The sequence below is a fragment of the Bufo bufo genome, chromosome 9 (assembly GCF_905171765.1).
Source record: "Bufo bufo chromosome 9, aBufBuf1.1, whole genome shotgun sequence".
NCBI classification, from domain to species: domain Eukaryota; kingdom Metazoa; phylum Chordata; class Amphibia; order Anura; family Bufonidae; genus Bufo; species Bufo bufo.
The window spans coordinates 51,774,825-51,789,438 of record NC_053397.1 but is presented as its reverse complement, the minus strand read 5'-3'; the positions used below and the strand labels follow the sequence as shown (position 1 = coordinate 51,789,438).

The window sequence follows — 14,614 nt, the reverse complement described above, 5'->3', positions numbered from 1 at the left end:
TGATCACCCCATATAGACTCCCTGATCACCCCCCTGTCATTGATCACCCTCCCTGTCATTGATCACCCCCCTGTAAAGCTCCATTCAGATGTCCGCATGATTTTTACGGATCCACTGATAGATGGATCGGATCCGCAAAACGCATCCGGACGTCTGAATGAAGCCTTACAGGGGCGTGATCAATGACTGTGGTGATCACCCCATATAGACTCCCTGATCACCCCCCTGTCATTGATTACCCCCCTGTCATTGATTACACCCCTGTCATTGATTACCCCCCTGTAAAGCTCCATTCAGATGTCCGCATGATTTTTACGGATGCACTGATAGATGGATCGGATCCGCAAAACGCATACGGACGTCTGAATGAAGCCTTACACGGGCGTGATCAATGACTGTGGTTATCACCCCATATAGACTCCCTGATCACCCCCCTGTCATTGATCACCCCCCTGTCATTGATCACCCCCCTGTCATTGATCACACCCCTGTCATTGATCACCCCCCTGTCAGGCTCCATTCAGACATTTTTTTGGCCCAAGTTAGCGGAATTATTTTTTTTTTATCTTACAAAGTCTCATATTCCACTAACTTGTGTCAAAAAATAAAATCTCACATGAACTCACCATACCCCTCACGGAATCCAAATGCGTAAAATTTTTTAGACATTTATATTCCAGACTTCTTCTCACACTTTAGGGCCCCTAGAATGCCAGGGCAGTATAAATACCCCACATGTGACCCCATTTCGGAAAGAAGACACCCCCAGGTATTCCGTGAGTGGCATATTGAGTCCATGAAAGATTGAAATTTTTGTCCCAAGTTAGCGGAACGGGAGACTTTGTGAGAAAAAAATTAAAAATATCAATTTCCGCTAACTTGTGCCAAAAAAAAAAAAATTCTATGAACTCGCCATGCCCCTCATTGAATACCTTGGGGTGTCTTCTTTCCAAAATGGGGTCACATGTGGGGTATTTATACTGCCCTGGCATTCTAGGGGCCCCAAAGCGTGAGAAGAAGTCTGGTATCCAAATGTCTAAAAATGCCCTCCTAAAAGGAATTTGGGCACCTTTGCGCATCTAGGCTGCAAAAAAGTGTCACACATCTGGTATCGCTGTACTCAGGAGAAGTTGGGGAATGTGTTTTGGGGTGTCATTTTACATATACCCATGCTGGGTGAGAGAAATATCTTGGTCAAATGCCAACTTTGTATAAAAAAATGGGAAAAGTTGTCTTTTGCCAAGATATTTCTCTCACCCAGCAAGGGTATATGTAAAATGACACCCCAAAACACATTCCCCAACTTCTCCTGAATACGGCGATACCACATGTGTGACACTTTTTTGCAGCCTAGGTGGGCAAAGGGGCCCATATTCCAAAGAGCACCTTTAGGATTTCACAGGTCATTTACCTACTTACCACACATTAGGGCCCCTGGAAAATGCCAGGGCAGTATAACTACCCCACAAGTGACCCCATTTTGGAAAGAAGACACCCCAAGGTATTCCGTGAGGGGCATGGCGAGTTCCTAGAATTTCTTATTTTTTGTCACGTTAGTGGAAAATGCTGATTTTTTATTTTTTATTTTCTTCATACAAAGTCTCATATTCCACTAACTTGTGACAAAAAATAAAAACTTCCATGAACTCACTATGCCCATCAGCGAATACCTTGGGGTCTCTTCTTTCCAAAATGGGGTCACTTGTGGGGTAGTTATACTGCCCTGGCATTCTAGGGGCCCAAATGTGTGGTAAGGAGTTTGAAATCAAATTCTGTAAAAAATGACATGTGAAATCCGAAAGGTGCTCTTTGGAATATGGGCCCCTTTGCCCACCTAGGCTGCAAAAAAGTGTCACACATCTGGTATCTCCGTACTCAGGAGAAGTTGGGGAATGTGTTTTGGGGTGTCATTTTACATATTCCCATGCTGGGTGAGAGAAATATCTTGGCAAAAGACAACTTTTCCCATTTTTTTTATACAAAGTTGGCATTTGACCAAGATATTTATCTCACTCAGCATGGGTATATGTAAAATGACACCCCAAAACACATTCCTCAACTTCTCCTGAATACAGAGATACCAGATGTGTGACACTTTTTTGCAGCCTAGGTGGGCAAAGGGGCCCATATTCCAAAGAGCACCTTTCGGATTTCACAGGTCATTTTTTACAGAATTTGATTTCAAACTCCTTACCACACATTTGGGCCCCTAGAATGCCAGGGCAGTATAACTACCCCACAAGTGACCCCATTTTGGAAAGAAGACACCCAAGGTATTCGCTGATGGGCATAGTGAGTTCATGTAAGTTTTTATTTTTTGTCACAAGTTAGTGGAATATGAGACTTTGTATGAAAAAAAAAATAAAAAAAAATCATCATTTTCCACTAACTTGTGACAAAAAATAAAATATTCTAGGAACTTGCCATGCCCCTCACGGAATACCTTGGGGTGTCTTCTTTCCAAAATGGGGTCACTTGTGGGGTAGTTATACTGCCCTGGCATTCTAGGGGCCCAAATGTGTGGTAAGGAGTTTGAAATCAAATTCTGTAAAAAATGACCTGTGAAATCCGAAAGGTGCTCTTTGGAATATGGGCCCCTTTGCCCACCTAGGCTGCAAAAAAGTGTCACACATCTGGTATCTCCGTACTCAGGAGAAGTTGGGGAATGTGTTTTGGGGTGTCATTTTACATATACCCATGCTGGGTGAGAGAAATATCTTGGCAAAAGACAACTTTTCCCATTTTTTTATACAAAGTTGGCATTTGACCAAGTTATTTATCTCACCCAGCATGGGTATATGTAAAAAGACACCCCAAAACACATTCCTCAACTTCTCCTGAATACAGAGATACCAGATGTGTGACACTTTTTTGCAGCCTAGGTGGGCAAAGGGGCCCATATTCCAAAGAGCACCTTTCGGATTTCTCAGGTCATTTTTTACAGAATTTGATTTCAAACTCCTTACCACACATTTGGGCCCCTAGAATGCCAGGGCAGTATAACCACCCCACAAGTGACCCCATTTTGGAAAGAAGAGACCCCAAGGTATTTCGTGATGGGTATAGTGAGTTCATAGAAGTTTTTATTTTTTGTCACAAGTTAGTGGAATATGAGACTTTGTAAGAAAAAAAAATAAAATAAAAAAAAATCATCATTTTCCGCTAACTTGTGACAAAAAATAAAAAGTTCTATGAACTCACTATGCCCATCAGCGAATACCTTAGGGTGTGTACTTTCCGAAATGGGGTCATTTGTGGGGTGTTTGTACTGTCTGGGCATTGTAGAACCTCAGGAAACATGACAGGTGCTCAGAAAGTCAGAGCTGCTTCAAAAAGCGGAAATTCACATTTTTGTACCATAGTTTGTAAACGCTATAACTTTTACCCAAACCATTTTTTTTTTATCCAAACATTTTTTTTTTATCAAAGACATGTAGAACAATAAATTTAGAGCAAAATTTATATATGGATATCGTTTTTTTTGCAAAATTTTACAACTGAAAGTGAAAAATGTCATTTTTTTGCAAAAAAATCGTTAAATTTCGATTAATAACAAAAAAGGTAAAAATGTCAGCAGCAATGAAATACCACCAAATGAAAGCTCTATTAGTGAGAAGAAAAGGAGGTAAAATTCATTTGGGTGGTAAGTTGCATGACCGAGCAATAAACGGTGAAAGTAGTGTAGGTCAGAAGTGTAAAAAGTGGCCTGGTCTTTCAGGGTGTTTAAGCACTGGGGGCTGAGGTGGTTAAGGAATATATTATACATAATGACAAATTTCGTTTTTTTTTTTTTTACTAAATTAAATATGTGCAAGAGAAATGAGAGAAGTTTTGAGAAATTTTTATTTACTTTGCCAAAGTTAGCCAAGAAATTTGATTTGTTCCGAATTAATTTGTCACAAATTGCTATAAATCAAGTATACCCTTGACACTATGCCTTAGGGTACGGTGGGGTGCGCCCTGTGGTGAAGAACCACGCGGCCAATTAGCCCACAGCTGCCTTTCATTTAATAATGAAGACCACACAGTATAGTCCTGGTTTGGTGGGAGGACAATATGCATATTATTGCTGTTCTTGCCTGCAATCTCCTGCAGGTTATTTGGCAGTAAACGCCGAATATTAATCCGCTCGGGCATACTCATTTCTCCAACTCCAGCGCTCTCCTGCCCTACAGGTGGGAGCCCTTTTTCTGCCATCTGCTTTTCCTCCTTTTCCACATAATCTAATATCGATGAGAATATGTCATCAGGAACATCCAGTTTCTCCTATCTCTGCATCTGGCTGACTTTTCTAGGACATGGAGACTTTGAAGGATGATTTGTAAGAAGTAGAGCCAGCAAATAATGAGGATGGTCATCATTAAGACCTGCCCCTTAAGGGGTGCTGACTGGATGGTATTGGTTGGCATGATGGCATGGGAATAATAAAGGCTTCCATCTTATTGGTACTGAATTACATATCTTTACAGCTGATGTAGGAATAAGTAAATGTAGGAATAAACAAATAAAACTGACGCACTATCTCTGTGCTCTCCATGCACTCTCCCTGCCTTCTCCCCGCAGTCTCCCTTCTCTAATATCCTTCCACAGAAACACTGTCCCTAGCATATGAGACCTTTTCACGTCTCCTCATATGCTCAGCTTACAGGACAATAGCAGAGACCGCGCGGGATAAGGGTTTTATAGGGCTGTGACATCACAGGTGATGACTATATGCGGATTGGCTGGCTGCATGGCATTATGGATGATCTAGCATTCCTGGGCTTCTAACTTTTACTTTGTAACACGTTCAGCCGTCATTTTAGGAAAAACTGATTTGTCACGAGGCGCAAGGAAATTTGGATTGAAGTCTTTCTAAATTTCAAACTGAATTCTGCTTCTAATGCTTTGCTTCACTCAACACTAATGTGTAACATAAAAAGTTGATTTAAACAGTAGTTCATTTTCAGTCCCTTTAAGGATCCTGATTTCGATTGCAAGTTCACATGAGCGCATTCCCTCTGTTCAGCACTGAGAAATATTTTACTGATATATTTGTAATATTAATAACTTACCTAAAGTTTTATATATCTGAATTTTGACTGTAGCCACGAATAGCTAATATTGTGAATCCAGTATCAACCTACCCGGATGACGCTCATCTGAACACTGTTTTGCATGAAGTACCACACCTGAGGTCCTACTTCTTCCCAGGATTTGCCCATTTGCCTCAAGCGCTCAAGCTGCTCAAAGGTAGTATTAGCCTGAAAGACAAGACAACAAGCTCTGTGCATATCTTTAGATTCACATGATATGCTGTGTATCTCCAACTATTTAAATTTATCCTATGGAAAATAGGCTTCCAATACAGCTGAAAAATTCATTTTACAATGCTGGCCAAAAAAAACTCACATTATTGACATATGTACAGCCAGGGGCGTCTTTAACGTGGGGCAAAAGGGGCAGCTGCCCCGGGCCCAGTTGCTCCTGGGGGGGCCCAAGGCAGCTGCCTCTTGAGCCCCGCTGGCCACTGCAGTCGCGTAACGATCGCGGTCGCAGAGGGTGAGACCGCAACCGGGCCAGGCGGGCGGGGGGGGGGGGGGTGGGGGGGGGTTGGCTACTCAGCCCTGCAAGTGCTTTTTTTTTGCGGCCGGGCCCTCCCTGTATTTGAAGTGCGGCTGCGCTGAATTCTATTCCTTATCTTGTCATCGTAAGACCCGAGGTCTCTCAGGATCACATCTGGGACTGGGAGGGTATCGGGATTGCGATTTGCGCGCCACCTAACTGAAGTCCGCCGCAGCCTGCAACTTAGTACAGAGCGCTACAAGTGGGTAGTATTTTTAAAAAAAATAATATATGGCACTGCCCTGGCACACTATTCCTGCTTCATCCCGTGGGGGGGGGATCTGAGGTGAGATGAGCAAAAGCAAATTCTTCATTGGGGCCCAGCCCCGGGGGCAAAATCATCAAAAAAAAAGTGGCAAACAAATATATACAGTGGCCGTGGGGGCAAAAAATGTAATATATACAGAGGGGGGGGAAATTTATATATTATATATCCATTTCCCCCCCTCTGTATATGTTCCATTTTACGCACTCTGTATATATACTGCCTGTCCAAGAAAAAAGTTGTCACCTGAATTTAACTAAGCAAATAGTTATGAGCCTCCTATTGGATAATTACTGCACGGGCAATTATCTTTCAGCTGGCAACAAGTTATTTAACCCCAACTGGTGCAATGATTTGCTTCTCATTTCTTAAACAACTATGTCAAAAGACACATCTCGTGGTCGTGGAAAAGATGTGAGTCTGTTTGAGAAGGGTCAAATCATTGGCATGCATCAAGAAGAGAAAACATCTAAGGAGATTGCAGAAACTACTAAAATTGGGTTAAGAACTGTCCAACGCATTATTAAAAACTGGAAGGATAGTGGGGACCCATCGTATTTGAGAAAGAAATGTGGCGGGAAAAAAATCCAGAATGATCGTGATCGGCGATCACTTAAATGTTTGGTGAAATCAAATTAAAGAAAAACAACAGTAGAACTCAGGGCTATGTTTAATAGTGAAAGTAAGAGCATTTCCACACTCACAATGCGAAGGGAACTCAAGGGATTGGGACTGAATAGCTGTTTAGCCGTAAGAAAACCACTAATCAGTGAGGCAAACCAGAAAAAAAGACTTCAATTTGCTAGGGAGCATAAAGATTGGACTCCGGTGCAATGGAAGAAGGTCATGTGGTCTGATGAGTCAAGATTTACTCTGTTCCAGAGTGATGGGCGCATCAGGGTAAGAAGAGAGGCAGATGAAGTGATGCACCCATTAGGCCTAGTGCCTACTGTACTGTGGGGGCAGTGCTATGATCTGGGGTTGCTACAGTTGGTCAGGTCTAGCTTCAGCAACAGTATTTGCTCCAAGAATGAGGTCAGCTGACTACCTGAACATACTGAATGACCAGGCTATTCCATCAATGGATTTTTTCTTCCCTGATGGCACGGACGTATTCCAAGATGACAATGCCAGGAATTAATCGGGCTCAAATTGTGAAAGAGTGGTTCAGGGAGCATGAGACATCATTTTCACACATGGATTGGCCACCACAGTGTCCAGACCTTAACCCCATTGAAAATCTTTGGGATGTGCTGGAGAAGGCTTTGCGCAGCGGTCAGACTCTACCATCATCAATGCAAGATCTTGGTCAAAGAGTAATGCAACACTGGATGGAAATAAATCTTGTGGCATTGCAGAAGCTTATCGAAGCAATGCCACAGCGAATGCGTGCCGTAATCAAAGCTAAAGGCGGTCCAACAAAATATTTTTGGTGGCGACCTTTTTTTTGGACAGGCAGTGTATACAGGTCCTTCTCAAAAAATTAGCATATTGTGATAAAGTTCATTATTTTCTGTAATGTACTGATAAACTTTAGACTTTCATATATTTTAGATTCATTACACACAACTGAAGTAGTTCAAGCCTTTTCTTGCTTTAATATTGATGATTTTGGCATACAGCTCATGAAAACCCAAATTTCCTATATCCAAAAAATAGCATATTTCTTCCGACCAATAAAAGAAAAGTGTTTTTAATACAAAAAAAGTCAACCTTCAAATAATTAAGTTCAGTTATGCACTCAATACTTGGTCGGGAATCCTTTTGCAGAAATGACTGCTTCAATGCGGTGTGGCATGGAGGCAATCAGCCTGTGGCACTGCTGAGGTATTATGGAGGCCCAGGATGCTTCGATAGCGGCCTTAAGCTCATCCAGAGTGTTGGGTCTTGCGTCTCTCAACTTTCTCTTTCCAATATCCCACAGATTCTCTATGGGGTTCAGGTCAGGAGAGTTGGCAGGCCAATTGAGCACAGTAATACCATGGTCAGTAAACCATTTACCAGTGGTTTTGGCACTGTGAGCAGGTGCCAGGTCGTGCTGAAAAATGAAATCTTCATCTCCATAAAGCTTTTCAGCAGATGGAAGCATGAAGTGCTCCAAAATCTCCTGATAGCTAGCTGCATTGTCCCTGCCCTTGATAAAACACAGTGGACCAACACCAGCAGCTGACATGGCACCCCAGACCATCACTGACTGTGGGTACTTGACACTGGACTTCAGGCATTTTGGCATTTCCCTCTCCCCAGTCATCCTCCAGACTCAGTCCACTGCTTCCGCAGGTCCCCCAAGGTCTGGAATCGGTCCTTCTCCACAATCTTCCTCAGGGTCCGGTCACCTCTTCTCGTTGTGCAGCTTTTTCTGTCACAATTTTTCCTTCCCACAGACTTCCCACTGAGGTGCCTTGATACAGCACTCTGGGAACAGCCTATTCGTTCAGAAATTTCTTTCTGTGTCTTACCCTCTTGCTTGAGGGTGTCAATGATGGCCTTCTGGACAGCAGTCAGTTCGGCAGTCTTACCCATGATTGTGGTTTTGAGTAATGAACCAGGCTGGGAGTTTTTAAAAGCCTCAGGAATCTTTTGCAGGTGTTTAGAGTTAATTAGTTGATTCAGATGATTAGGTTAATAGCTCGTTTAGAGAACCTTTTCATGATATGCTAATTTTTGGAGATAGGAATTTTGGGTTTTCATGAGCTGTATGCCAAAATCATCAATATTAAAACAAGAAAAGGCTTGAACTACTTCAGTTGTGTGTAATGAATCTAAAATATATGAAAGTCTAATGTTTATCAGTACATTACAGAAAATAATGAACTTCATCACAATATGCTAATTTTTTGAGAAGGACCTGTATAATATACTGTATATACAGAGGGGGCAAAAAATTGAATATATACATAGGGGGAAAAATGTATATGTATTATATGTTTTATGTGAGTAAGGGTGCTGTGTGGTAGGAGAAGGAGGAGGGAGGGGTGGATGGACATCTGCACATTGTAAAAAAAAGAAATAAATAAAAATAAAGGAATCTGCAAAATACTATATTTGTGTCAGAAGTTGTGTCAGAAGTTTTAGAATAATGATACAGCCATTTTATTTGGAACTTTTGTGGCAATTCTTTTTTTTTTTTCTATATTAAGGGACACTATAGTCACCAGAACCACAACAGCTAAACGTAGTAGTTCTGGTGTCTATAGCATGTCTCTGCAAGCTTTTTAATGTAAACACTGCCTTTTCCGAAAAAAAGGCAGTATTTACATTTCTGCCAAGGAACACCTCTAGTGGTCACTCATCATACAGCCACTAGAGGTGCTTCCTAGTCCAGTGTTGCACAATGTGGAGGGCGTGATTGCATGCTAGGGTGTGGGAAGGCGGTATCCAGGGGGCCCAAGTAAATTCTTGCCCAGGGTCCAATCAATATTAAAGACGGCCCTGCGTACAGCACAGGGTGACTTGGCTGCACTTTTCTAATATACAGTAGTTTTCTACTTAAAGGGGTTTTCCAGACTTCTGATTTTGATAACGTGTCCTCAGGATAGGTCATCAATATCCGATCAGTCGGGGCCTGACATCCCACACCCTCGCTGATCAGCTGTTCCCTGCAGCCTCCGGCACCAGAACTAGCACTTTGATTGGGACAGGAAATGCAGCTCCGTTCAGAATGTAGTGGCCGTACCAGGTACTGCACATCAGCTCCCATTCACTTCAGTGGTAACTGAGCTGCAATAACCCTGCACGGCCACTACATCTTGAACGGCACTGTGCTTCCTGCTTGCTTCAAGTGCTAGTTCCAGCGCCAGAGGCTGCAGGGAACATCTTATAGTTGGGGGTGCTGGGAGATGGACCCTCACCAATCAGATATTAATGACCTATCTTGAGGATCAGCCTGGAAAACCCATTCAACTTCTCATGATTTTCAAGCTCTTGGACACATTGAATAAGAACCGTAAGCACAGCTAAAACTTAGTGACTAGTCATGGCAGACTGCAAACATTAGACATTCAATATGAAGCCCATAAGACTGAAGAGGTTTGATCTACTTTATAGCAACAAAAAATGCCTTACGTTCTTTAGAATTTCTCGAATGGCTGGAGCATCAGGAGTGTAAAGTATTTTCCCCATGAGCAAAGGCTTCATTGCGCTCCAAGCTATTTTGGTTGCAGGGTTGGACTCCATACTTTGCATCAGGGCATTACAAAATGGTGCTGTTGATTTAAACATGGTAGACATTAATATATCCTGCAGTTATACCAAACTAAGTATACACTGTAACTATCTAAACCAAATATATTGGCCATTAGTGGGCATGTGGCATGTAGAATTATTTTTCAGTTTGATTCTGTAGAGATGTTCATTTAGTACAGTAGTTGTGTGAGTTGCAATCAGAAACGGTTATCCCCACTGGGTTCTTCCTTAGTAATCCATCCATGTTACACTAATTCCCGATCGTGTAAAGTAATTACAGCTGTATCCCTCTCAAGTGAACAGGACAAAACTGTAATTACCTTGCACCATTGCTACTATGTAGACTGTGTGTAGATAAATACTGAAGAGGCGGCTTCGCTTGTACAAGCACTGCGGCCACTTCCAACAACTGATTTGCTGGGTGCTGGGAGTCAGAACCCCACCAATCTGAGAATGATGGCCTATCCTGAATTACTTTTGGGGACGTTCAAAAATTTGGTAAGGACAGCGGTCATGTCCTTTCTGCCTCCATTACATCTCAATGGGCAGGCAGCACTGAGGATCGTGGAGCAATGGTTAATAGGAACATGTCCTTTCTCGGCACGGATATAAGCCACTGTTCTGTGATCCTCAATTCTGCCTTCCATTAAGACATATTGGAGGCAGTAAGGACGTAGCCGCCGGCGGGTATTATATTAATTATAAACTTATATTATTATAAACTTCTTACTTTATTTCCTTTTTTTTTATTTCACTAGAAAGGGTTAAGTTGCACTGTTTGATACTATGTGACTACATTTTATATGTTGTGATATATATCCTGTTAATTTGCACTGTATTTGCAAGGCTCTGTGGAAAGGGTTAATTAATACTGAGAGACTTTTGGGACTTTGACTGAGAAGCTGGTAATTTTCCACAGCTACTATAAGATTTAAAGAAGAACATGTTTTGGAGGGAAAACACCAGACTTGTTTACCACCAAGAGCAGACAGTCTGACCTTTTGAATGTCTGGTTTTAGCCATGTTGTTATGTATGAAACCCTGTTTGTGTCTGGAAACACTAGAAGGTTCTAGTTCAGCTAGAAATGGTATATAAGGAGAGCAGTCAGAGCCCCTAGTGTTCTGCAGTAAGGGACCAGTGCTTGGAGGGGAAGACTCTGCCAGACTGCTGAGTGACCAGAAGAAGATGCTGAGATGGGGACGTTGAGCCACAGATCATGTGTCGCGAGCCCTGTGACCAAGGAGCCACCAAGACTACTGAGATACAGACAGTGGGCCTCCAGCCTTTGACCAGGGTAACAGCCTTCTGAAGAGAAAGAGGGACAGCTAGCTCATACCTTTCCTCAGCAGTAAACCCTTTTTCCGCCAGGGAGGAGATTGGAGAAGCCAGCCCAATGCCTCGCCTGTATTGTTTTGCACCTGAATTCCTCCAGTAAAGAAGCACACTGGTTTACTGCAGACCCTGACTCTCTGGATTTATTTCCCATTGGGGTGCACCACACCTTACCATCCCTTCCGGTGAGCAGCAACATGTGCTCACACCTCGACGGTATCCGGGGGACCCAATGTAGCATTGGGGCCACCCCAAACCCGCCCACTGCATATGGCAGGGTACTTGCTTCATTCATCAAAGATTTTTAGAGTATTGGAAAAGTTATAAACATATCAGTTACTGTATACTTCTATACGAGCACCTACTGGTTGTCTTGTCATATGAGTAATATGATTCTTTCTTGGTTGAGTTGACTCCAAGGAAAACCTTGTAGTTATTATCTTCATACCAGTTAAAGGAGAACACTCTAGAACCACCACCTTCCGGATAACCACAAAACAAGTTTGAAAGAGAACTCATGAGCTGTGTAAAGGTGGATGGTCCTCCTTCTTGTACAAGAGGCTGCAGAACCCACAGAAGATCCTGGATACTTTCTTTCTGTGACAACTACAGTGAAAGGAACAATGGTAATAGTAGATATAGTGTAAGGGCTTTAATAGGAGTGATACAAATGGTATATATTTGTAATAATCGGATACACTAAAGAAATAAATGCCCACTTCCTGGGTAATAAAAGAAGGCAGCAGTGTAGGTCAGATTGCCTAAACTACTACAATCAACCCAGCAGAAGACTATGTACAACTGTGAAATAATCAGAAAACTGTCAAAAATAGGCAGAGCACATACCTCTCTCAGTGAGTCTGACATATTAGCGATAACTTTTCCCCAGAATCTGAGATCAATCCCTCGGGAACTGCCGTCTAGAATTGTTGGAAGCTGCAGAGACATAACATCCAAAGAAGAATCATAACACCAATAATTTATAGAAATAAGTATCTCTACTAGACATTAGGTAATGATGGTTCAAGTTCAATGCCTTCCATATGTGTTTCTGTTTACAAATTTTGGTACAAAAATCTATCTATCTACTGTATCTATCTATCTATCTAATCTACCGTATCTATTTATATCTGTCTATCTACCTACCGTATCTACCTATCATATCTATCTGTCTGCCAGTCTGTCCTGTCTAGCCGTCTATCCCTCTATCTGTCTATCTACCAAATATCTGCATGTTTATTTACCTACCTATCTCATGCTTATCCATAACCATTTGTATTTTAAAGGCATATCAATAGAACACAGAATACTGAATATGTGCTTCTCTTATACAGATTCTGTACTGAATATTACAAAATTCCTGAAATATTAAACTTGAGATTGTTAGGAACCCATCTCTGAAACCCGCACTCAGTGACATTACAACTGGAGACCCCCTTTAAGAAATGTGGCCCTGCTGTGTATTTTATCTAATGTCACAAAAAATGTGTGGACATTTCAGTGCTTAGCTTTGAGTCTGAAGTAGCCCCATGTCAGAACATGTTTCTGTGTAGGAGTACTAAAATCACGAGTCTCCAACAACTTCTCGTTTCTTCATTCATATTCATAGCGTTAGTCACATGATGGCAAACTACGGCTTCCAGAGTTTGTGCATATCACACGTGCGGTGCCCGTCGTGATTTGTAATCTGACAGAAAATATGCCTCCAAGCTGTCTGTGAATCTCAGCATAATCAGTCTCTTTATACCAGGATACAATGCCGCCTCTTTTACTTAGCTGGCACCTTGTAAATATTTTTTTTTAATATTGAGCAATGCTTAAAGAGGACCTTTCATGGGTCCAGCCTTTATAAACTAAGTATCAGGATACGTAGGGCATAAAGCGGGGATCTAATAGCGCTTACTATTTTTTCTGGGCGCTGCTCCGTTTGCCCGCTGTGGCCCTCGTTAAATTCTCCCGCCCTGTATGCTAATTTTCGCATCGGAACAGGGAGGAGGAGACTGGCCTGTTTCTCAGTGGGCGTCTCCTTCTCCCTGGATGTGAGCTGTCCAATCGCAGTGGAGAGCGTCACAGCCAGGAAGAAAAAAAACCTCACCTTCTCCCTGGCTGTGATGCTCTCTGCTGTGATTGGACAGCTCACAGCCAGGGAGAAGGAGACACCCACTGAGAAACAGGCCAGTCTCCTCCTCCCTGTTCTGATGCGCAAATTAGCATACAGGGGGCCACAGCGGGAGAAACGGAGCAGCGCCCAGAAAAAATAGCGCTATTAGATCCCCACTGTATGCCCTACATACCCTGATACTTAGTTTATAAAGTCTGGACCCATGAAAGGTCCTCTTTAAAGCAAACAGTTTCCCCTCAATATTTACTAAATTCATTTCACTGTAGCAACCTTCAAAAAACTATTCGGAAAGGTTGTACAACAAGCATGTAGTCCTCCAGGACCAGCCTTAGGGGGAGCTCCGGTGAGTGCCATAACTTCCTCACAGCCCACCAAGAACAGCGCCGTCCATTGTATAGCGGCTGTGTATCGCCGCTCAGAACCATTGACTTGAATGGGACTGAATTGTGCCTAGGCCATGGGACCCATGTACAGTGATGTCACTGGCCTAGGAAGAAGACCAAGTGCTCAAGGAACGCCGATTTCTCTTCTAACAGCTGATCAGCGGGGATGTCGTCAGTTGGCCCTCTGCTAATTTGACATTGATGACCTATCCTGAGGATAGGCCATCAATATCAAAATGATTTAAAATGGCTGTCAGTAACCTGTCCTAGAATGTGAGCAGGACTGGTTGCACCACTTGCTGAGCTGCCTAAGGGGGTTAGAGGACGGGGCCTCACTACACACATTACGATCTGCCACTTACTACACATTGGTGAGCATTACTGTCAGGCTGCTCAGCCATGATGGCATATCGTAGGCAGGAACACATCATTACTATCTATTGTAGAACAGTGTAACCACCCTCTCACCCCCCCTCCCCCCATAGACAAGTGGAGGCAACCAGTCCTCCTCACATTCTAGCATTCTAGGACAGGTTGCTGGCGGCCATTTTAAATCATTCTTGGAGAACCCTTTTAAGTATAACACAGTGCCCATTAAAATCAAGGGAGTGTCCTTGTAATGCATGGGCATAGTGGGGCCTCCAGAGTGAGGGCGGCTCCACATTCTAATAGATGAGGGCCCATTTGCCCCTTTCAGTTTGGCCTTTACTATGATCAATAGG

At 42.7% G+C, this 14,614-nt stretch overlaps 1 protein-coding gene across 1 annotated transcript in view; it reads right to left on the bottom strand.

Moving 5' to 3' along the window:
• Positions 1–14,614, bottom strand: part of ABCA4 (ATP binding cassette subfamily A member 4) — a 208,005-nt gene that overhangs the window by 140,925 nt on the left and 52,466 nt on the right. Inside the window, 4 exon segments of the mRNA XM_040408736.1 lie at positions 5,127–5,243; positions 9,935–10,074; positions 11,753–11,993; positions 12,234–12,323. Coding sequence (XP_040264670.1) covers positions 5,127–5,243; positions 9,935–10,074; positions 11,753–11,993; positions 12,234–12,323 — 588 coding nt within the window.